The sequence below is a fragment of the Agrilus planipennis genome, unplaced genomic scaffold (assembly GCF_000699045.2).
Source record: "Agrilus planipennis isolate EAB-ADULT unplaced genomic scaffold, Apla_2.0 scaffold280, whole genome shotgun sequence".
Lineage (NCBI taxonomy): Eukaryota > Metazoa > Arthropoda > Insecta > Coleoptera > Buprestidae > Agrilus > Agrilus planipennis.
Window position 1 is genome coordinate 111,782 of NW_020438973.1, and position 23,081 is coordinate 134,862.

General features: G+C 33.6%; 1 protein-coding gene across 1 annotated transcript in view; it reads right to left on the reverse strand.

Moving 5' to 3' along the window:
- Nucleotides 1–8,794: 8,794 nt before the first annotated feature.
- The window catches only part of LOC108742304 (acetylcholine receptor subunit alpha-type acr-16-like), a 45,868-nt gene continuing 31,581 nt past the window's right edge, over nucleotides 8,795–23,081 (reverse strand). The window contains exons 4-5 of the mRNA XM_025975430.1: nucleotides 12,620–12,729; nucleotides 8,795–9,515 (exon numbers count right to left, since the gene is read on the reverse strand). Coding sequence (XP_025831215.1) covers nucleotides 9,006–9,515; nucleotides 12,620–12,729 — 620 coding nt within the window. The 3' untranslated portion in view covers nucleotides 8,795–9,005. The remainder of the gene's footprint in view (nucleotides 9,516–12,619; nucleotides 12,730–23,081) is intronic.

Genomic DNA, 23,081 nt, shown 5'->3' on the forward strand with positions numbered 1-23,081 from the left:
ATTGAGATATATTTATGTTATAGTTTTCTCAATTCAATAGCATACAATTCCTGTACATGGTGCATGCATTTGGCACCTGTTTTAATAAGTACAACAAACTAATGCTAAAATAGTTGTTTTAGTGTGAAACATCAGTCAAAATAACTTTGTCTTTACAACCCCATTTTTGTTTCAATTTTTACATTTTGGAATATAGAGAAGAAATAGAATCCATTGTTCCTCCAGGTTTAGCTTCATCTAATAAGTAAGCTATTTTATATTGTTTTTTAAGGGTTTTCAATTATTTCTATTAGCACATCATAACATCTTGCAGTTTTCAGGATTTTATGGCCCGTGTACATCGATTTGATATTGTTTTTTGGGCTATGTTCTGCCGTGGTCCATGGAATTTCACAATTTCAAACGTTCCGATCCTTGCTAAAGGTATCTCAGTAGTGATTTGCTAAGTGCTGAGTCATGAGTGAATTCAGGACTACGGCAAACCAGTCTGGAAAACGACAACAGTTTGTATTATCCATTTCCAAGGAGTTCAGATTGTTTCGGGCTCTATTCAGTTCACGTATTAAAACTCATATAAGTAATCACGACAGGACCGAGCTTGATCCAAGTTTAGCCGAAGATTGTTCAATTCTGGTCAGAGATTGGCAACAAATATTGGACCAAGCATGGCAAATGTCTGGTTTGTCATTTCGGCCCAAGTCTGGTTCACAAGCTTGGTCCACGTTTCGATAGCTAATGCTGAACCAAAACATACTAACCCAAGATTGGACAGCCGGTATTGGGTCAAGACTTGATGAACAATATTCGCCCAAATAAATACGGCTTGGAGAAACGGTCATATACCTAGCCTGGACACTTGACACTCGACTATGATCCAGTATTGACAAACCTATACTTGATTGCCCAGTATTGGACCAAACGAAATGTTAATCGTTTGTACTTAGCCTTGGCATTTGAAGGTCAGGTCCAGGTTTGGGTCTCTCAAGTTTGGCATTTCCTACTTGGAAAGGCTTCCACAGAATGTCCTTCAGTGACTCATGTGAGCAATTTTTGTTTATTTTATATAACGTTTGATCGGTGGTAATAGTAAAACCTCATGGCAAAAGGGTGTTTCGCATTTTGTAAATAGAAAATACTTATACCTAATAAAATACAAAGTGTTTTTCTCAAATAAAATCGTATTGTTAAAGCTTTTATTATTGAAAAATTCCGAATCGAAGATGCGGGAAATATGGATTATCAATATGTATACCTACCTATCTTAAATTCACTAATTTGTTTGTTACTTGGTTGTGAAATTTTGGATTCTGGGTTTGTGTTATATAGCTTACGTTTGTAATTTTATTCAAAGAAACGCAATATTTCAACTTATTATTTATTTAATCGGTCATTCAATACACATTTATGCCACAGGCGTCACCTACAAGATAGTTAGCGATATAAGTTTTGCTTGTACTTAAATAAATTGAGCAAACTTCAAAACTGATAAATCTTTATTATAATGGAATTAAATCTAGCAGGTGATTAATTACTTGAACTCTACTACATTTCACTGAAACTCTATGCTACATAGGAATTGCAACGATTAATCTAAGCATTCGTTCTATCAAAACATTCATTCAATAATAAGTGCTTACTTTGGAGATAAAATGATTTTTAATGCAATTATTACGACAAACATACCAACTGCTATCATCTTTTTTTACATCAAGCAGCGGTTAACGAAAATGCCAAAGAAAATCTACTACTAACGTTATAAAATGCCCAAAGAAACAGTTTTCTTTATTAAAATCGTATTAAAACTATCATTATTTATTATCATCATTTAAACAATGTTATTGTAATTAGTTAAAGGATCATTTCGGACCCCTCCGTTTCATATTAAAGTATAGAAATTTGTATATCAACGTAAAATTCGAAGTATTATATACTTTATTAAAAATAGTCCATATAAAATTAACAGCGTTGTCCACTTGTCTCTCGTTTAAATTTTAGTCTGCGTGCGCACCATATAAAATAACGGCTTAACTACTGAGGAAGACAAACTGTTCTCTCTTCGTGTTATCTGAGCCTGAGCAAAATGACGAAGGAGACAGGTGGACAGCAATCAGGATAATATATTAAATACTCGTACGACGTCAAGGTATGACGGAACTAACGATATACCTAATACGTGCACCGGAGAAATAAACAACACTACCCAATGTCACCGTTTTAAAAAATATTCTTCGCAATTATTTCGTTTTTCGGTTTAAGTGTTTCTATTGTTTAACCTATAACTCATTGATTTAAATATTTAGTTAGGTTTGCGAAGTTCATCACAAGTATTACTTAGTGGACACTTTTATTTGTATCAATGGGCCAACAAAAGGCAGACACATGTGTACTTTGTAAACCTAAGTGCCACAACATTACGTATGAATTATGTATATGTATGTTACCTAACGACATACATGCATGCTATAATAGTTTGGAGTAGTAGTAGTAGTAGTAGTAGTTATAATAATGTAGGATATGATATGACATACAACGATTATTTTACGAGTTAATTTCAAGCGCTACATTGTGGTTGAGATTCAGTTGCATTTAATAGGTATATGACGAATTTGAACATTAAGTTGTACCATCTGTGTTCGACATTTTGGTTCAGTGGAATAATAGTATTTCCGTAACTCTGATATTAAGTTCTTCAGTTCAGTGGCAGATTTAAAGAATGTTCTACAAAGCGTCCCTTAAGTTCTCAAAAATAACCTTCTTTTAATTAATAACTTCGATTCCTTTTCGAAATATATTTTCAGCGAGTAATTCGCCTCGAACGATCGATCGTATGTATTTATGTCCCGTAAAACTTATAGAAGGGACTCATACTTACGAGTTCCGAGGCTATTTTTTTGTTATCTTTTTCATTTTTGAAAATAGGTAGGTACCTGTATGCAATTGTACAGTGAGCCACTTACCGAACTCTTTACCCAGAATGCAATGTGGATTTTGCTATTTGCCCTCATGGCGTTTTGCGTACTTTTCACATGGAGAACGCGTTGGGCGCGGATTAAAAAGTTCCATAAATGAGTTGTTTGAAGACCCATAAGCCTAATCAATGTTATTGCCAAGGTATTTGAAAAAATCATTTTATCCCGGCTGCATGAAGAAATACAGGATAACAAACTGATAGAACCAACACAGTTCGGTTTCTCCAAAGGAGTTGACGCCGTTCACTAAGTGGTTAACATGGTCGCAAACATCGGAACGATTCGTCAAAACATCAAGAAAAACAAAATATTAGTTTCATGCCTAGATATTAAGAAGGCATACGATCGCGTCTGGAAAGAAGTCATAATAGCAAAGATGACATCAAGAGGTGTAGACAGCACTTTGACATCTTTCATAACAGAGACGTTTAGAAAACGATATTTTCCGAGTCCGAGAGGGAGAAAAATTGTCTAGTACTAGAGAAGCAAGATATGGTATCCACAAGGGACTCCCCTATTTCCAACACTATTCAATGTAATGATGGGAAATTCCATCTCTAACATAAAAGGAACAACCGTTTACTAATACGCTGATGATACAGCCGTTATGACGACTTCAAACACCGTACTCAGACTGGAAAAGCCTTGTCATGCATAAACGACTTTTGTCGCAGGTGGGTTGAAAGAAGAAGAAAAGACCGCAGTTCTGAAATTCGACGCGAATGGCCGAGGGAACGTTAGATCGGCCAAAACCAATTTTGATTCGCACTCAATTAACATACTTAGAAGTCAAAATTCACCACCAATTAAAATGGAAACTGCATGTCAAAATGCGTACTGCGGTAGCAAAGCTACGTAAGCTGTGCTATGTGATCTGGTGCAATAGCAACTTAAGTTGAATGTCACAAAAGCAATAATTGAAAAGCAAGCCGCATATGGCGAGCAGGTTTGGGCAGAAGACATCCAATTCGTACCTAAAGACATCATAAGCCTTCAACGTAGGTGTATGCGCCTAGTTACTGGTGCCCCAGTTTATGTCAGGACGATGAATTGTGAAAGGACCTTTCCTTCCAAAACCCACAAGAAAGGGCCAACTGCTAGACAGTACAGACAAGAAATTGGCAGGAAAATATCGCTATAAGAATCAATTAAGGTCAAAGCAACCCCTTTACGAAGAAAGATTAGTCATAAGTGCACCTAAGCGCTTGAAACATCAGCTATAGCAATGAACATAAAAAAAGCAGATATGTTTGTGCGATTACCAATCTCAGCCGAGGACAAAACTGTGGAAAATCATAATTTTTGGTTAAAAACGGCAAAAAACAGGTGAAAGAATTGAACGAATTTAAACTTTTTTTCGGGTGTATAGTTGGCTGTTTATAGGTAGCTCCATTCTAATAAAATATAAATTGTAAACTAAAAAATGTCGCCAAAATTAAAATGCAAGTGCACCATCGACTGGGATTCCCATTGTTCAAATTTGCTGGGGCTTAGCTAGTAAGATAAAATAAAAGTTAACATTTGTTTTACCCTTAACGCAAAAATTGTTGAGGGCTATCGGTAACTGTCGTAATTTCATTTTCTGGATCTTTCTAATTTACCCACAACGAATTCTGGCTGTTTATGTATAATAAATAATAAAACTCACAAGGCGCTTTAGGCATTTGTGGTCAATTCCGACAATTGCGTAAGTATCTACAATATGTTGATATATATAAAAAAATTAAAAAATGTATAATTTTCGGGGATCTACCTTGGATAAACTGCGAACATAATTGAAAGGAAACTTTCTGAATTTTGTTTGGACATATTTTGAGGGTTTGGAATGATCTTAATAGTTAGATGCTTAGTAAGATTAAATTTACAGTATAGTGTATCTACTGAAGAAGAAATTTACATCAGAGTGATTTTTTTTTCATTTCAATGATCTCGCTTTAAGATTCGGAGATTCAGATCTACAAAATTGCTTATACGTGGAAGTAAGTAGCTAACTGACATAGTTGTCATAGTTGTCAACCGAAATTTTTATTGCCTTAAATCACCTCAATATGTTGAATCACATCGTATTAATAAAAACTACTATCAGTTCGAATGATTAATGTAAAAGGAAAGCTGGCCAAGTTTCGAGAATCCCTGTGAAAATTTGTAATTATTACCTCTTTGCTTAATTCTATTAAATTTGTCACCGATTAAGCAACTTAAGTATGCAGTTTATTAGTAAAAATTCAATAAACTGCAAAGTTATAGCAACCACAACAGTACGAAAATGCTTTTGTAGAATCGTAGGGAAGATTAACATCTTGCTGACCGACACGAAGTAAAGTTAGATTGAAAAAATTTTTATGCGAATACCTACAAATGAGTTAGATAAAAAATATGCTGTGTTTGCTACAAAAGGTTTTTTTTTATTTTATTTACATTAATTTAAGTTTTCTTCTGAAAATAAGTTACTACCATTTTTGTGCTTCGAAAAATACTAAAAAACCTGTTTTCTAATTAATTCATTTTATGACAATGGAGGTAGTAGTTTTCAACATTATTTCTCTGAAAACACATACCACTGTTAACTGTTAACATTGAATTAAAGATTAAATGTATAAAATTAGTAGTTTAAAATATGTTTTACGATATATAGAGATTTGTATAGCTATATAGATCAGGCAAGTAATTTATTTTTCTAAGATTGTTATTTCGTCAATGAGGCAGTATTTGTTTGTAAAATATTGTAATTTAAAATAATATTTAACAGCTGTATACAGGTATATGTATGCTGAGATGTTAAAATTTAAAAATCATCGAATTATTGCATAGATTTTATTTAAGACGTAATGAAATATTAAAGCTTCTTACCCCAAGGCACTTGATAAAGTATTATTGACCAGGTCAGTGGATGACGAAAAGTGTATAGTTTTTGAAATAGCTGATGCCGCTAACGTTATAAAAAAATAGGAGTGTGCTATTGGGCAATAATAAAATATTAAAAAATGTTTGGATTCTATTAAACTGATAATTTATATTTTATGATTTTAAAGAGTGTATAATATCAAGAATTTTTATTTTATCAAATCTATATCATTCCTTTTATAATATTTGTGCTTTGTTAATGTCGCTGACAACTACGTCAGATGACAGTTAGTTTTTTTATATAAAATGAAGGTGATTTTTTTTGTTATTGTGCGTTGGGGAGTACTGTTTAATAGCAGTAGGTTAGGGTTAGGTTAGGTTAGGTTAGGTTATATTGTGCGTTGGGGAGTACTGTTTAATAGCAGTAGGTTAGGTTCAGGTTAGGTTAGATTGGGTTAGGTTAGGTTAGGCTAGACTAGGTTAGGTTATATTGTGCGTTGGGGAGTACTGTTTAATAGCAGTAGGTTAGGGTTAGGTTAGGTTAGGCTAGACTAGGTTAGGTTAGGTTATATTGTGTGTAGGGTGTACTGTTGAATAGCAGTAGTTTAAGTTTAGGTTAGGTTAGACTAGGTTAGATTAGGTTAGGCTAGACTAGGTTAGGTTAGGTTAGGCTTGACTAGGTTAGGTTATATTGTGCGTTGGGGAGTACTGTTTAATGGCAGTAGGTTAGGGTTAGGTTAGGTTAGACTGGGTTAGGTTAGGTTAGGCTAGACTAGGTTAGGTTATATTGTGCGTTGGGAGTACTGTTTAATAGCAGTAGGTTAGGGTTAGGTTAGGTTAGACTGGGTTAGGTTAGGTTAGGTTATATTACGTACAGCGGTGCAATATTCTCTTGCTATGAGTTTATTTAATCAGTGTACCTATATATGATTGAGCGTTACAATTGATACACGCTTAGCTCGTAAAATCAGCATTCTTGGCAAAGCTGGAAAAAGTTCCGGTGTATTTCATTAAATTTTGCCGCTTATATTTTAGGTTATGAATGGAATAGGTTTGATCTAAGGGACGTTACAATGTGATAGTGTCGGTTATACTTTTTTGAGGATATTATTTGTATTGCTGCAAATGAATTTGAATTCAAAGAGTTGCATAATGTACTATAGATACTACTACTTAACCGAATTTGAAAATATGCTATGTCACATTTTCCGTTTATTTTACGGATGGCATTTCGGGTTGGTCAGCGAGTTATTAGCCAGTACCTACCAACGATGATTTGGTAAGAATTGGAAAGTTGGAAATCATGATTCTTGTGTAATGGTTTCAATGAATCTCTAATGAAAAATGCAATTATTAAGCTTTTTTGAGTACTTATTTATACCTCAATACAGAATTAGGCAAAACATGTAGAGTACATTTATGGTTGCTATTAGAACTTAATTCGGAAATATGATTGTTTCACTGTATTTTGTTTCGTATTATTCATTTTTTAATAGAAATGTTGGGATTACGATTTTACCATATACGTATGTATACATGAATACAAAAATTCGAGATGAATCTAATTTTATAATCTTAATTGAAATTGCATGAGCTGATAGTGATTATAGAAAAAAATAGTTAACTACAACATGAAAAACTACTAAACTCTTATATTAATTATAATAATTTTTCTTATTCTGTATTAGGAATAGCACGTTAAGGGATTCAAGCCAGATCGTTCAGGTTACAATTTAATTTACTAGCTGGCTTTCAAGTTGTCATCTTGAATGCTATATATGTAATATAATAATAGTGTAATATTTCCGAACGTTTTGCTATCTAAAAATTTCAATACTCTTTGGTCATCTTTAGTTATGTTTTTCCTATAAATGCTCAACCATCCTACTTTTCTTTTCTACTTGAAGACGTAGATTGTCGAGATTTTGATATGCACAGACAGCGTCGATTTTAACACTCCCGGTTCTGCTCAACCTACTGCAGAATCTTAAACTCGTGAACAATTTAATTACGCAATACATTTGAAATTCTCTTCCTCGTTTCAAATTGAGATCAGAGAAAATATTTATAACACTACTTTATCATTACATTCATGAAATTGAAACTATATAATATCGTGCTTTGCTTATCATGCGTTTTATCCTTGATGTCGGCTGGTAGGAAAATTTTACTTTTTGACACAAGCGAGGTTTTGCAACGTTTTGATAATTTTGATGAAAAAGTACATCGTGCAATTTAAGTTTTGCTGATTTCTAATGTAGGACATATACATTTTCGCTTTAAGATTCGGAGATTCAGATCTACAAAATTGCTTATACGTGGAAGTAAGTAGCTAACTGACATAGTTGTCATAGTTGTCAACCGAAATTTTTATTGCCTTAAATCACCTCAATATGTTGAATCACATCGTATTAATAAAAACTACTATCAGTTCGAATGATTAATGTAAAAGGAAAGCTGGCCAAGTTTCGAGAATCCCTGTGAAAATTTGTAATTATTACCTCTTTGCTTAATTCTATTAAATTTGTCACCGATTAAGCAACTTAAGTATGCAGTTTATTAGTAAAAATTCAATAAACTGCAAAGTTATAGCAACCACAACAGTACGAAAATGCTTTTGTAGAATCGTAGGGAAGATTAACATCTTGCTGACCGACACGAAGTAAAGTTAGATTGAAAAAATTTTTATGCGAATACCTACAAATGAGTTAGATAAAAAATATGCTGTGTTTGCTACAAAAGGTTTTTTTTTATTTTATTTACATTAATTTAAGTTTTCTTCTGAAAATAAGTTACTACCATTTTTGTGCTTCGAAAAATACTAAAAAACCTGTTTTCTAATTAATTCATTTTATGACAATGGAGGTAGTAGTTTTCAACATTATTTCTCTGAAAACACATACCACTGTTAACTGTTAACATTGAATTAAAGATTAAATGTATAAAATTAGTAGTTTAAAATATGTTNCATAAGTGTCTGCCCTTTAATGTTGCTACGTTTCGATAGTGTTTCCTCGAAGGCACATTAAATGTGTGCCAACACTATGCTGTTTCAAATAATAGTGAACGTTCAAACATACATATGTATCCACACGTACATATATATATTTAACTACCGATTATTATAAAATGCGATATAGAAGAATCATATAATTGCGCGAACGTTTACAATTTCTCCATTATAATGCCCTTTTACTGGACAATAATATGCGGAGCCGATAACAATACTGCAACTGTTGCGATTATGGTAAACAGGGTGAATATTATGAGACAAACTCTATCAACCACCATTGCAGCAAATTTCCAATCACTAATGACTTCTGCCTCTTCGTCAGCTTTCTTCATTCGGGTTGTAATGAACTGCAGTTCCTTCAATATAAAATGTAATTCTCTTTGTTGGCCACTGGTAGGAATTGCTGAATCTTCGATAGTGGTTGCGTGACGAATAAAACTGGGCCCCAAGCTTGTCGTCACCGTCGAAGTATTACCATCTCTACCAGATAATCCAGACGCACCGCCTGTTACGCTCCTAAAGTCGTCATCAATATCTAGTACGTTGGCCAAGAGACTCTTCGATGAACGCTCTTTCAATTCTAATTCTTTCATCCGACTGTTCATCATTAGTGTTTTCCGGGTAATCTTTTTACCTGGCCGACTCATTCCCAACATCCATGGCAACCATTGCAAAAAGACCGTTTTGACCTACGACAAATAAAATGTCACACACATTGGCGCTGTCAAAGAGATGACAGATGGTGTATTCATACTAAAATGGTTGTTATTCAGTCAGTTGTGTATCTTGTACTCGACTTTTTGGGTTAATTAGTAAAACGCTATCGGACATTCTCGTTGGCAAGTAATTAGGCTACTTATAGGGTTAATGCAAATTAATACCTCCACCCATATTTTCACATCTGTACTGGAATACATTTGTGAGATTGTATGTAAGTTTGAATATAAAGGGTAATTTCCGAGACTACTCATTCGACTCTTCAAAAATTCTTTCACTAATATTTAGAATGGACCTTCAAGGTGAACATAGGCAGTATATTTTTCCATTAAAATAAAAGGGCTTTTCATGAAGACCAATTCTTTAACATGAAGTCGACGAAAAAACGGTCGAGCTGATGCGTTTTTTTTATATACGAATGCTGCCTTAACCATAAGAGATATATGAATGCTTTCTACAGAAAAGTTGTAAAGATTAAAAAGAGCTGTAATGAAATCCGCGACGACATATAGTTTTATGTTAAGGTTAATTCATAAATTTATAAATATGCCAAGCGGGTGAATCCGCGGACCCATATATATAATAAAGTAATTCAAGTCCAATGACTCCAACATAATGCTTTCGAGGGATGTTCAAAATTAGTTTAGGACAGTTTTTAGAGAAGCAGGTGATTGTTAGATGGATGTGGCTAGAAAAACATCCCACACGTTCACCAAATTATACATTTTTACTCGTGCGACATGAAAAGGAAAAATTCCGACAAAGAAATGTGTTTATGTTCGGTAAGCCTAGCTTTTATCAATAACTTGACAAATCCTGTATGCTGGAAAACTTCCGATAGTATATATTTTAATTTCAACGCTTTCGGCGAAAAACCACTTCCTGGACGTCCCTAGGATGTGATGGTATTTACTTCCAATGCATACTTTTGTATAACTTGTTTAAATAAAGTAACCCAGTTTATTAAATATTCTCTTGGTTATTGCGTATGTAGGCAAATAAAAAAAAACATGAAAGTAGTTAATACATTCGTTCTTAATTCCTAAGGTTAATATTTAATGATATTAAAGTGTTTTTACCCAATTAATTCAAAAGAAGGAGATAACAATTTTATACGATTGTTTTCACGGATTAACGTAGCTTATCACGGAGTGTAATCGCAACGTAATTTACGCTGCTGTTTAATACTTCCTCAAATATGCGGTACATTCTGGACCAATCGTGTAGAAGGTTTTACTGCAACGGTTCAATTACACGGGGCCTCTACAAAGTGGTGAAAAACAGGTAGAATTTTTTGTAACAACCCTAAGAAGCTCTTCACACTATTAAATAAATTGAGAAAAGGTTTAAAACAGTTCACAGATAAGGAGTTTTTCTGTTTTGTATTAAGTTACTCGATAAAAGAAATACGCATGTTTGAACATCGGTTCTTGAAATACATTTAAATAATATTTTATACAAAATTTCAAACAATCATGTTTGGTGTTTATTATTATTATTATATTCTCAAAAACATAGAAGGTACTATAATTGACGTATGATAGTGTCTTCAACTTTCAAAAATATAATATTATTCGAAAACCCGGTTGAAATTGGCTGATATCTTTTTAAAGCATAAAATAGTGGATGCAACATCATATACTAGATTCTATGATTCTTGATCCTCAGACAAAATATCCCCGCCAAAATATCCCCGACAGAATAATAATAATATCCTCGGAGAAAATATCCCCAAGTCAAAAACCTAACGTAACCTAACTTAAAGTAAGACATAATTAAAACGGAATTTATTATTCTACTAACAGATGTCACACAAACATTCATTTTAGGCGGCAAAAAACATATATAATAAAAATACACAATTTCGGTCAACATAAAGCGATTCGAAGGATTAATTGTCCGGAATTTTTTGCCTTGGGGATATTTTGTCGGAGGATGAAGACGCCTGATACCCATATTATACTACAACAGCGTGGTCGAGCGAAGAGGAAGTGTGCCTCCACATCCTTTCTTTTTCTAATAATGCGGTTTGATTTGCTCTCTCTTCCCCGATTGCCTTTTTCACTTCACATACAGGTTAAAAAAGGATATAGAGATTTATTTCTTATCTTTCCTGCGCTCGATCACGCTGTTACATCACAATAGCAATAGAGTCACTTCTCTGATCTGATCTAAAGCGCCGGCATTTTTTTTCATAAATCAAATTTATGCGAGCTGAATACGAGGACGGTTCAGTAGCTTTGTATATCGCAAGAATGGGATTTCACGATGGCATCCTGTTCAAGACAGCCACTACTTAGCGGGGAACTGTAGATGAAGTGGTGCAGGAGGTGCATTTTAGGGATTATCGACAGTTATCCTTTGTACTGTTTAGAATATATTTATATTGTGACGCTGCTGTAGTTTAAGTTGCTGCTTTAGTTTTTTAACTTGACTCGAATATTTTTTGGCACGTTTGTATGAATCATTGCACGATATTTCTACTTTAGAGTTTAAGTGAAAAATAAATATTAATTCGACGATTTTGTATTAAGATAATGTTCGTTATCGCTCAAAGGTTACATCTATGGAGCGCATGATTATTGAAGTAAATACCTAAATTTTTCGTTTGACTTTTACGTTGTGGTTATTTACTTTACTGTCTCTTTTTATGAACTGTTAAATATTGAAATAAGTTAAATTCTAACGTTTCTAAATAATTGAATTCGGGACGAAAAAATAATTATTATTATAGTTTTACTTGTGTATTGGCATTTGCAAGAGGGCATTTATCGTGTACTAATGCAGTTATCTATACGTATAAGTGCAAACGTTGTAGTTTTGTAAGCCATATTCTTTATAAAAGACCATAAACCAAGTTATACCTATGTGTTAAAATTTTTTGTTTTTCTCCAATTTCTTAATTTGTGTTTGAGATAACTTAAAATTGATATTTATAAGTATGTAATGTTTTCAGTCGAATATAAAATCGTTTTTTTGTTATTAATTATTATTTTTTCAAATCAGTACTACCTAGCTGAGAAGTGTGTTATAGGTACATGCCCTTAGAGAGAATGTTTAATTCAAGATGTCATACCCATTGCGGCATTTCATGGATGTCGGCACTTCTATGGTGGTAATTGAGAACTACTACTGTCAGTACCACCGAAGATGCAACCATGAACATTATGCAGTTGAAGTATGTTCCTGAAAATGTGGTCTATATCAAGAGAGGATCTTTGACGATATGATTAATGAAATGTGCTACATCTACAGGCGATTAGTTTTCTGCAACGTAAATAATGGCTACACTAATCTACAAAACTACAAAATAAAAACAATAAACAGAACTACACCTAAAAATTAAAACATCGGAGAAAACTCCAAGCGTCATCAATATATTATAGTCTCTACCAAAGTTTACAAATGGAAATATCAACATATAGTCCATCCTCATAGGGTTAATAATAAAAATATGTCATAATAGCTACACACAAAATCTAATTGAGATCGACTAACAACGTATAGTAATACTACATTCGTACCCTCCTCAAAATACCCTTTAGTTCTTTCCGAGGAATAAAAATAGGGTTGCAATCGCTTACCGTAACGGTAAACAAAAAGCGACCCTACCATAACAAACTGATTAGTTACGCGCTAATTTGTTAATAATATTGAACTTTTTATTGTAATCCGATTATTTACGGGTTAAGGCTGGGTAAAAGCCATAGAACAGATTAGAAGGACAGGCAAAGCAAAACTGACTGAAAGATATTGCGCTGTTGTTTTATGCGTGTTATTATTTTATGTAGGCAAGCAGTTAATACAACGTTCGCTCTGAGCAAATCATTCTATTCGTATTTGCAATTCGGTAGCTTCTTCCAGTTTTAAGTTATAGAGAAATGGCAGGTACAACATTTGTTTAATTATAACGAGATTCCGAATTCAGTTCATTTTTTAATGAATTTTAGGTCGGTAATTTTCAAACCTTTAGGCTATTCGTTTTCAAGAATCTATTTGAAACAATCATTATTTCATTGTGTTTCTTGAAAACCATGTGTTTTTTATGTGACATAGACTTTTTCCTTGAATTTTTCTTGATCATGTTTCTGATTTTGACTTTAACGGTCAATTTTTTGGAATTCGTATTGCGATCAAATTGGATCCGCGATGAAATTCAGAGTATAAAAAAATCAAATTTTTATACTCTCCTACGCCAATCGTTTGCGAATATTTGTGGTATAAATGATTTTTTGTAACTACTCAGTTAAAGGGTAATTAATGTACTGATGAAGAGCTCAGGATTAGCCAACAGTTTTATAAAAAATTAAAAGTAAATTTAGTATTCTAATCCCCTTTGGTGTAACTACATATTAGTAATCTTATTTTCACTATAAACTGTAAGATTGCTTGTGATGGTCAGGCAGACTAGAGGCCATTGAAAAATTCAATTTATTTTTCGTTTTTCCTAGACAGATTTAGAAATAGCTAACGACAAATATCTAACATTACAGAAGATTCCAAGCATTTTTTAGGAGACTTTAGTTGAAATATATGAAAATACCCTAATTTAGTGTCAGAACCTAGCTCCACCATTCAAAGATAATAGTCCTTGAACATTCCAGAGCGCTTCCGATTCTTCCGGTCCAGTTCACTATATGAGGACAATCCTAATAGATTTTCAAGAACATTCTAACTGAGGACTACCTTAGAAACATTAGAGATCATTCTAAAAGGTACATTCTCAACGGGTGTTTCGGGACCGGTAGTCGATCTGCAAACCCACCACATACCAAACTGAACATTATAGAGAGATAGATTATGAGATTCTAAAAATTTTGTTCGAGATATCTAAAATATTTAAAATAGTGTTAAGAGCTATCCTCACCATTCATACACAATGGTTCTTGAATTTTCCAGTCGAGTTCATTCAGGTAAATACTAGTCGAGTACAATCTCAGAGACATTTAAGAACGCTCTAGCTGAGTACCACTCTAGAAACAACGAAGAACATTCTCATTCTCATTCTCATTCAAACTAAACGGGTGTTTGGCAGCTGGTGGTGGATTTACAGACACACGAAAATGGACAAATATCGGACATCGCAAACATTTTTTATTTAGAACACATGTTAAAATATATGAAAATGCCCTAATATATTGTCAGGAAGCTGCCGCATCGCTAAATCATAGCGGTTCTCGAATATTCTAGATTCTCGATTCATTTGTTCATTTTAGATTATTTTACCTTTGGACAATCGTAGACATTCGAGAACATTCTAGCTGGGGAAATGCTATAAATATTTAAGAAAATTTTAAACTGGTGTTTGGTGATCGATCGTGGACGGGCAAATCTACACAGGGTGGAAAATTCGAACATCATATGAAATTCCAAACATTTTTTAGAATCCTTTGGTCGAAATATGAAAATGCTCTAGGTCGGTCACATTTAACCACCATATTTCCAATACCAACACAGTTATCGATATGCAACCATCATAGTGCACGAAGGGAAATTCGGGGCTACTACCATATGTACACAATCTTGGATTTAGCTGGGTAGTTATGGCTGCAAAGTGAAATATACGGATACATTACTTCTGATTGATTGAGTAGCCAGAAGTCTATTTCATAATTAATTTTAAAAACTCTTCCTCTATTTGTATATAGATAGATAGATAGATAGATAAAAAGCCGAGTGCAGAACGATTTCGGTAAAAGATGTTAAGTAAATTGACTGCAGATTTGATTAGGGACGTAGTCAGTGGAGATTTAACTTTTGTTGATTTTTCAATCGGCAGCTGGTGAACATTTTTTTTAATAATATCAGGAAATTAAAATTTAAATGTTTCAAATGTTTTATTTACACTCTATGATCGTTTCAGCTCCTTTGGTCTCTTTAAACACTAATATATTAAAGCTTGAAATATGAATGTGTTAGAATTTTGGCAAATAAAATAAAAATAATCTTTCTAACGAAATACAAAAGATTGTTCGGATAAGCAATAAAAGCATAGGATGTGTTGTGAAGCAAGACGCTAGATTCATCGAACATTTATACGGTACTGATTTTATAGATGTACTTACGCCAAAAGGGATATTTGAAGATTTAAAGAAGAGATCCGATTATTAAATGTCGAGCATCGAAAATTAAATATTTAACTTCAAAAGAAGTGCAGCTGAAACCTCATCTTCAATTTGCAGAACCATTACGAGCTGTCCGTAAATTACTTAAATTAAATTGGGGAGAGGGGATTCCAGCCGGGCGTTACGGTCTTTTTATGTGGGGGTAGGAGGGGATCGTGATGTGCGTTCAGAATTTACTTAATATTGAATTAGACATTAAAAAACTCTTTTTTTTTAAATTAAAGTCTGAAACTTATATAATGCCGAGGTAACGTAATGAAGTAGCGTGGGTGGGTGGGGGTGGGGATCAGGCCACCCGTTATGGTCCCGTTACTTAGGGATGGAGTCAAAAATTACTGAATTTTGAGTTACGTAATTTATGGACGGAAATAAAAATAAGAAATATTTTTCTCACCGGAGTTTCTGTGCAATTATACTAGTTGTAGTAGTGGTAGGTATTAATTATTGGTCGCTAATGAAACACTTACTTTAAAGCTAAAAAGTATATTGCTATTCGTTAATTATTGAGTTTTCACTTATTCTGTTACCTGACAATAAATATAATTTAAAATTTAATAAGAAATCAAGAGATCTACGGTTTGATAAAAATTTCGCAACGGCATATGTACGTTATATCATTTATCCCTTAAACCATGTTACTTGTGCTCAGCTTTGATACGATATTAATGTATTCTCACAGTCCTGAATTCCAGAATGTTTACATGCTCATTGTTTGACAAGATAACTCGCTGCTTTTTTGAAATGGATCGATTCTCGTCTGAGCAGTAGTAATGAAGTCTCTTTCAATTTCTTCAACTGTTTATATAAGATTGATATATAAAGAAGGTTTGATTTGTAACACAAGAAATCCTGGCGATATTGAATCCTAAGGCACAAAAATTACTTCATTCAGAAAAATCAACAGGAATCTGTTCCTTCCACATTTCAGACTTTCTACTTATTTGAAGAATGAGCGTATTATACGTATATACATGTAAAACATCGAGGATTTCTCTTTTCGGATGCTTTATACGTATCTTTTTCAGCATCTAACAAAATTTGGTACTTTTAACGCCTTTATTTATGTGTACTGTGCGACATCAAGTATTTGGCAGGAAATATTAAAATGGCTTGAGGATTTTCATAAATTGTTACGTATTTTCATCGGAAAGTTACTAGGTTTCTTTCGCATCCAGGTTCACTAGGAGGTCCTAAGTCAAATAGTTTTATGACTAAAGCGAAACGTCTTTGCTGGTTTATTAAAAAAGTGATGTTTTATCCTCATCTTGGCTTACATTAGATTCTGATGCTAATATATTCTCAAAATAAAGGGGAAAATGGAAAATGAGTACGTTTTGTGATATATTACATATTCCGAATCTATTAGATATTTTTTTTAGCAGTATTAGCATCTAGCAAGGAGCACCTAGGGATAGCTTTAAATAAAATGGAAGCGGTACTGACAGATCAGTACTGTATGAAAATAATTAAAAGTAAAACTAAAATACTTTTATGCAAGGGAAGAAAAGGGGCGAATATAAAGATAGGAGACGAAAAATTAGAAGAAGTGGCTGATTTTAGATACCTAGGAAGTCAGATAAGTCAGGACGGAAGGAGTAGTAGGGATATAATGCAAAGGATAGCGTAGGGTCGTGTCGCATTTAATAAAAAGAAGTCACTTCTATGCTCGCGAACGGTTAATTTAGAAATTCGAAAAGGGTTGTTAAAGATGTATGTTTGGAACACGGCATTGTACGGGTGCGAAACATGGACAGTGGGCGCGGCGGAAAAGAAAAGGTTAGAAGCGTTGGAAATGTGGTGTTATATGTATGATGATAAGGATATCGTGGGTAAAAAAGGTTAGAAATGAGGAGGTATTGGAAAGAATAGGAGAACAGAGGACTCTATGGAAGTCAATAAAAAATAGGCGAGATAGGTTGGTGGGACACCTTCTTAGGCATGAAGGTCTAGTCAGAGACATATTAGAGGCAGAAACAGGAGTTAGGAGGGGTAGAGGTAGACCTAGATTAGATTACTGTTCGCAAATAGTTAAGGATGTGGGCTGTTCTAGTTTTAGGGAAATGCGAAGTTTAGCTCAGGATAGGAAAGAGTGGAGGTACGTGTCCAACCAGTCTTAGGTCTGACGACCTTATGATGATGATTAGATATTTTAATGCTTTTCTGGTAGTTAAAGAACGGTACTACAAGCATTTTTTATTATTAAGATAAAGAACCTTAATCGTTTTCGGCCAACAGATGTTAAACTGTATGTATAGATTCTAGGTGGAGCTGCATTGGAATTTGGGATTCTGCCATCGTTCAATGTAGATTAAGCGTAACGATAAAAATATTAATAGCATTACATAACATGGTCCAAAAGGATCCACTGGTGTGGATGATGTGATATGATAAATAGGAGAAAAAATACACGCAAAGGGTGAATTACGTATTTTACCAGAAAAGCCCCTAGCACATCGAACAAAAAAAAATAAGCAAATAAAAAAGATAGAAAGTTCTCTTTAATGTTTTTTTGATGCACCATTGTTTTGTTTGGTGTACTTCTTATTTTGTGACATTATAGTTTGATTTTTACATAGACTACATATTTTCTTCTCGAATTGCTGTTTCCTGTTTATTTGTTACCATTGTTGAATCCTTAAGTTACATTATAGACATTTTTGTTTATTATATTTTTTGCCCACAATTAGTGGCAAATCTCTACAGGTGGCGTTTTCTATACTGTCTGCCATTGTTTATTACATCAACAAGTTTTTAATCGCAATCCACGTCTGACTATTTCGACAGAATGCTTATTGATACCTTGCCGATGGAAGTTTTTGGTTTTTTGGATGTGAACGCCACGAATGTTTATGAGAAATAAACTGTTAAAAATTTGATACGGTTGGTATTCAAAAACTTCAGTGGATAACACCAATGGAAATGTTCTGAACTTGAACTACATGATTCTCATTAATATTTATTGCTTCATATAAGTTGTTTTCGTCAGTAATTTCCATACTTGTGGACAAGCTTTTAATTATATGCATATTTGTTTTGTTTATATACACGTCAGTTTCTTTAGGACAGATATAATCCTTTGACGAAACTTTTCTCTATTTTCCATTTCCAATCACTGCTTTCATTTCGTTGTAGGAGTTTTCATTCAAAACTTTCTTTCAAGCTAATTTATTTTATTCCATCTAAAAGTTCTTCTCTGTTTTAATGTCAATGTCAAAGTAAAGTAATCAACATAAAAATAAATTGCGTTTCCATCTCTGGTGTTCATTTTTTAAAAAAGTTTACCTTGCACTTCTACATCTTCGATTATTAAAGAAAATCCTTACTAAGCAGAAGCAAACGTTGAAAGTAAGTAACGTTAACATTTTTATACTTCACAAAAGTAAATATCCGACTTGGTTTTTGCTTGTTCGATTCAAAATCGTTGTGACTGTTACATAAGTAATTCTTCTGTGATCATTTCATTTTTTTATTACCAACGTTCCACAGAAAATCTTCGCCAGCGCATTTTTGCTCTATGCCACCTTAATGGCTATTATTATACAAATTCTGTATCCAATTATACGAGCAGGCAGTCCTCGACACCTAACTGTGAATGACGAGTCATCCTTCATCAGGTTTTCTATCTATTTCATCCCAGTTTTAAGCCCGGTTTACTGTATGCTCAATTTTAAACTGACGTGCAATGTGTTCTCCACTTTTAAGCTCTCGCCTAAATGTATAACAAAAAAAATAAATAAATAAATAAAAAAGCTATCTAGCTCCTCTAGAACTTTCTACAAAAATTGTTTTTCTCCGTAATTTTGTCTTTCTCTTTCTCTATAATAATTTTATTAGACGCAATAAAAAGAGTTACCACATAGATGGAGTTGTATTTATTTTATAAAAAGTTAGTTTGATGTAATGGGTGACTCTTCAGATTTAAGCAAAGTATGCAAGAGAGTCAATTACATCATAGATGGTCGCGAAAGCTTTAATCAAGTTATAGTTTGTTTTATTATTCTCTACGTTTCAATCCTATTTTGAACTGAAATACATACAGGGTGTCGCATTCAAAATTTTCCATCAGGAAAATTTTTAACCGCAATTTCTTTTTGAAACCCCTGGAATAGATCGATTTTGCCTTCATGGGAACATGTTTTGATTGTAAATTAATAGATATAAGACCACTCGTCTGAAGGGGGTGGCATGTGACACATCATTTTAAAGGTATTTCAATTCTTTTTATAAACATGCTGGCATTTCATTGTGCTGCGCTATGATTAAATGTGGAAGATTTGTTAGAAATGTAGGCGGAACCAACAGAGAATAAGGCTTGATATAATCATTGATAGACTTATCGGATATTGGAACTACAAAAAAAAGAGGTGGTAATCGAGATACATTGTTGTTAACTATCACTTTCTTAAATGATGCCATTGTCGGCCATTATGACTTTTAATTTTAGCGCATTGTTAACGTTGTCAACCATTATCCTTTTTTAACTGTTGCCATTATCGGACATTATGATTTTTAATTGTTAGTGCATTATCAGTTTTGCTGGGCGTTATTCTCTTTTATTATTAGAATTATCTAGAAAGTGTTGGTTGTTAATGTTGACTAAACCAAACTATTCAAATCATCATGGTTTACTGCATTGCAGAAAGAATTGAAAGTGTCACTCTCTATTTTAAGAACCCAATAAATAGCCCGAGAAACTGCAGGATCCTTTAATCGAAGGCAATCTGTTAAGAACCTCAGCCACACCTACGTAAGAAATTTGATATTTTTTATGGAGACTGGATCTGTCATTAACAAAAACATGAAAGGCAACATATTGCTACTAATGAGGATGCAGATATTGCAATTTTGGGATATGTTGAACTGGATCCTATCTCAAGCACTAGAAAATTAGAATCCACTTCTGGATTTCACGTAAAAGTGTTTAGATGATCTTAAACAACATCGATTCCAGCTTAATGAAGACGATCTAGATCGTCGTATGCAATTTTGTGAGGAAATGAGTAAAGAAACTGTGAACACTTCGAATATTAGAGTGTTTTGAATTGTAGAATTATAAGAGAAAAGCGTTTCCAGAAACGTTGAATGCATGAGCAGGAATTTTGGGAAATAGTAATTGTTGGTTCATTTTTTCTGACGCATAATATTTGAATCTTAGTCAATTAGCTTGAAGATTCTTGAAAATGACGATCACATTACAGAAAATGGTGCTCCGCCACACTTTAGAGCTCCTGTACGTGACTTTTTGAATTAATACTTTTCTGAATACTGGATTTGTAGAAGAGTCTGAGGTCGTCAGATTTAACACAATTGAGGATTTCTTCTTATGAGGCCACAAAAAAATTGTGATCTACAAAAAGGAACCTGATCTACTCATGGAACCCTGCAATAACTCAAAATAAAAATTTTATTACTGTACGGAAGTAAATGGCTTGCAATTAGAACTAATTTAAGAATACCATCTACGTTTCCAACTGGGTTTTCATATTAATTATAGGTCAGAACAAAAAATTGTTAGCATCTTTGTAAAAAGAACTGAAAAGCCTTTAAAGTAATGTCACTTGCCCTCCCCCCCCTCCCCGTGTCATTTAAGTTGCTTGTCATCGCCTTTAGACGGATGATCTTAGTTCCATGACTTTATAATTAAAAGATGTCCTCTTGAAGGTAAAATCGACCTTTTGCTTTATAAGTGCCATTCCGTATAACCTCTACCTACGAAGGTATAAATCACACCTTTTAAGTAATTCCTGCCATTTATCCAATAGTTGGCTCTTCAAATTAACCTCTTTCTGTGACATTTATATATTTTGTACGTCAGAACGATTGTTGCATTAACCGCTTCAGTATTGGTTTAAAATCGACTTAATGTTGTGGTTACCTGTGTGGTGTCGTGGAGAGGGTCCGCCATCGTTTTACCCTCGCGGTAACAGGGTTGAACTGAACCAAATTGCCCCCCTACGAGGACCCCACTCGCGATCACCATGGCCCGCCACTCTCTACGCACCACAAAATTTCTATTTAGTAAACAGAAAATAATACTTAAGTTAGACTTTCATATTATTTTCACTTGTTAACGAGTATGTTTACCAACTGGCGCTGATTTGGAGAATTTGTATAATCACACTGTGGTGGTACGTATATGTATGTGTCCAGTTGTGCGTTAGTGCTCCAATTTCATTTTTACAATACCACTATTACATTGCCTGTCTGATCGTACCACATCTTTTTTTCTCTATTCTATAAGCTGAAAAGAAATTGCTTTTTTTAATGTATGCTTTTTTCGCTAAATAGATGATTTAATACATGGTAAGCATCTATTTAGTTTCAGTACCTATTTTGTGCGATCTTTCAATTAACCGTAAGCTGATATTATTATATCTAAATATATATATCGTATTTTTGCGTAATTTTATATTAATTTTCAAGTAAATACCTATTGTTGTAAAGTTACCTCAGTTCAATTATAATTTTATTGTCACAAACCACTTTTACACTTGCAGTATCCAGACCAATATTTTGAATTATTTGGAAATGGTACTTGTGGTATTGGAACTACATTTCACTAGTTACAAATGATTCGCTTTAGAAACGTTTCAATAGTGAGTAATTTTATTACAATATTGTAAGTTAATGTCAGTTTGGTGATTCATGTTATCTATTTTTCTCGAAGTAGAAACATGACCGTAAAACGGTTAGAAATAATTCAAACTTTTGTAAATACAGACTACCAATTAGCGATGTTAAATTGTGCCGTCTAGCACAGTTGGGATAAACATACTCCTAGTTAGGCTTTGATTTATATTTGTGTTTGATCATTACTTTAACGAGGAGGTAACGAGTTGCAAGTAATAACAAATAATAATAATAATAATAATAATAATAATAATAATGGTAATAAATACAAACAGTAAGTAAGGAAAAATGAAACACGTAACAACAAAACATACAGATTAAGATACTCCTAGTGGGACAGAGCCATTTGATACTTGGAGGTGAGAAGGTCATTTGCAATTATGGGCGAAGTTTATTGAAACCGCCCTTACCATATATTAAGAGACAGGCAGCAGTGAAAGACAAGCTAGACCCGCACTACAATACAAGACAGAGGCTCCCTGAAAATATGTTGAAGTAGGAATGGGACATGTGGGATCAGGGCGTTTCGGAACAATTTCACAGCGTTTATCAGATTCATATTTTAATTCTTTTTAGTGGTTATTTAGCCTCGGTTCTTACGGTAAGAATCGTACCTTACACCATGAAAGAGATAGAAATCGTAACGCTCGTAGAAAGTGACACCAAAAATCGAGTTTGGTGCCAAACGTTGGAGGCTCCATCAGGTTTGTATATTTCTGAGCGATTAGTGGATGAAAAACATTGATGTTAGTATTTGTGATAATGTTTTCGATCTGTTTACTG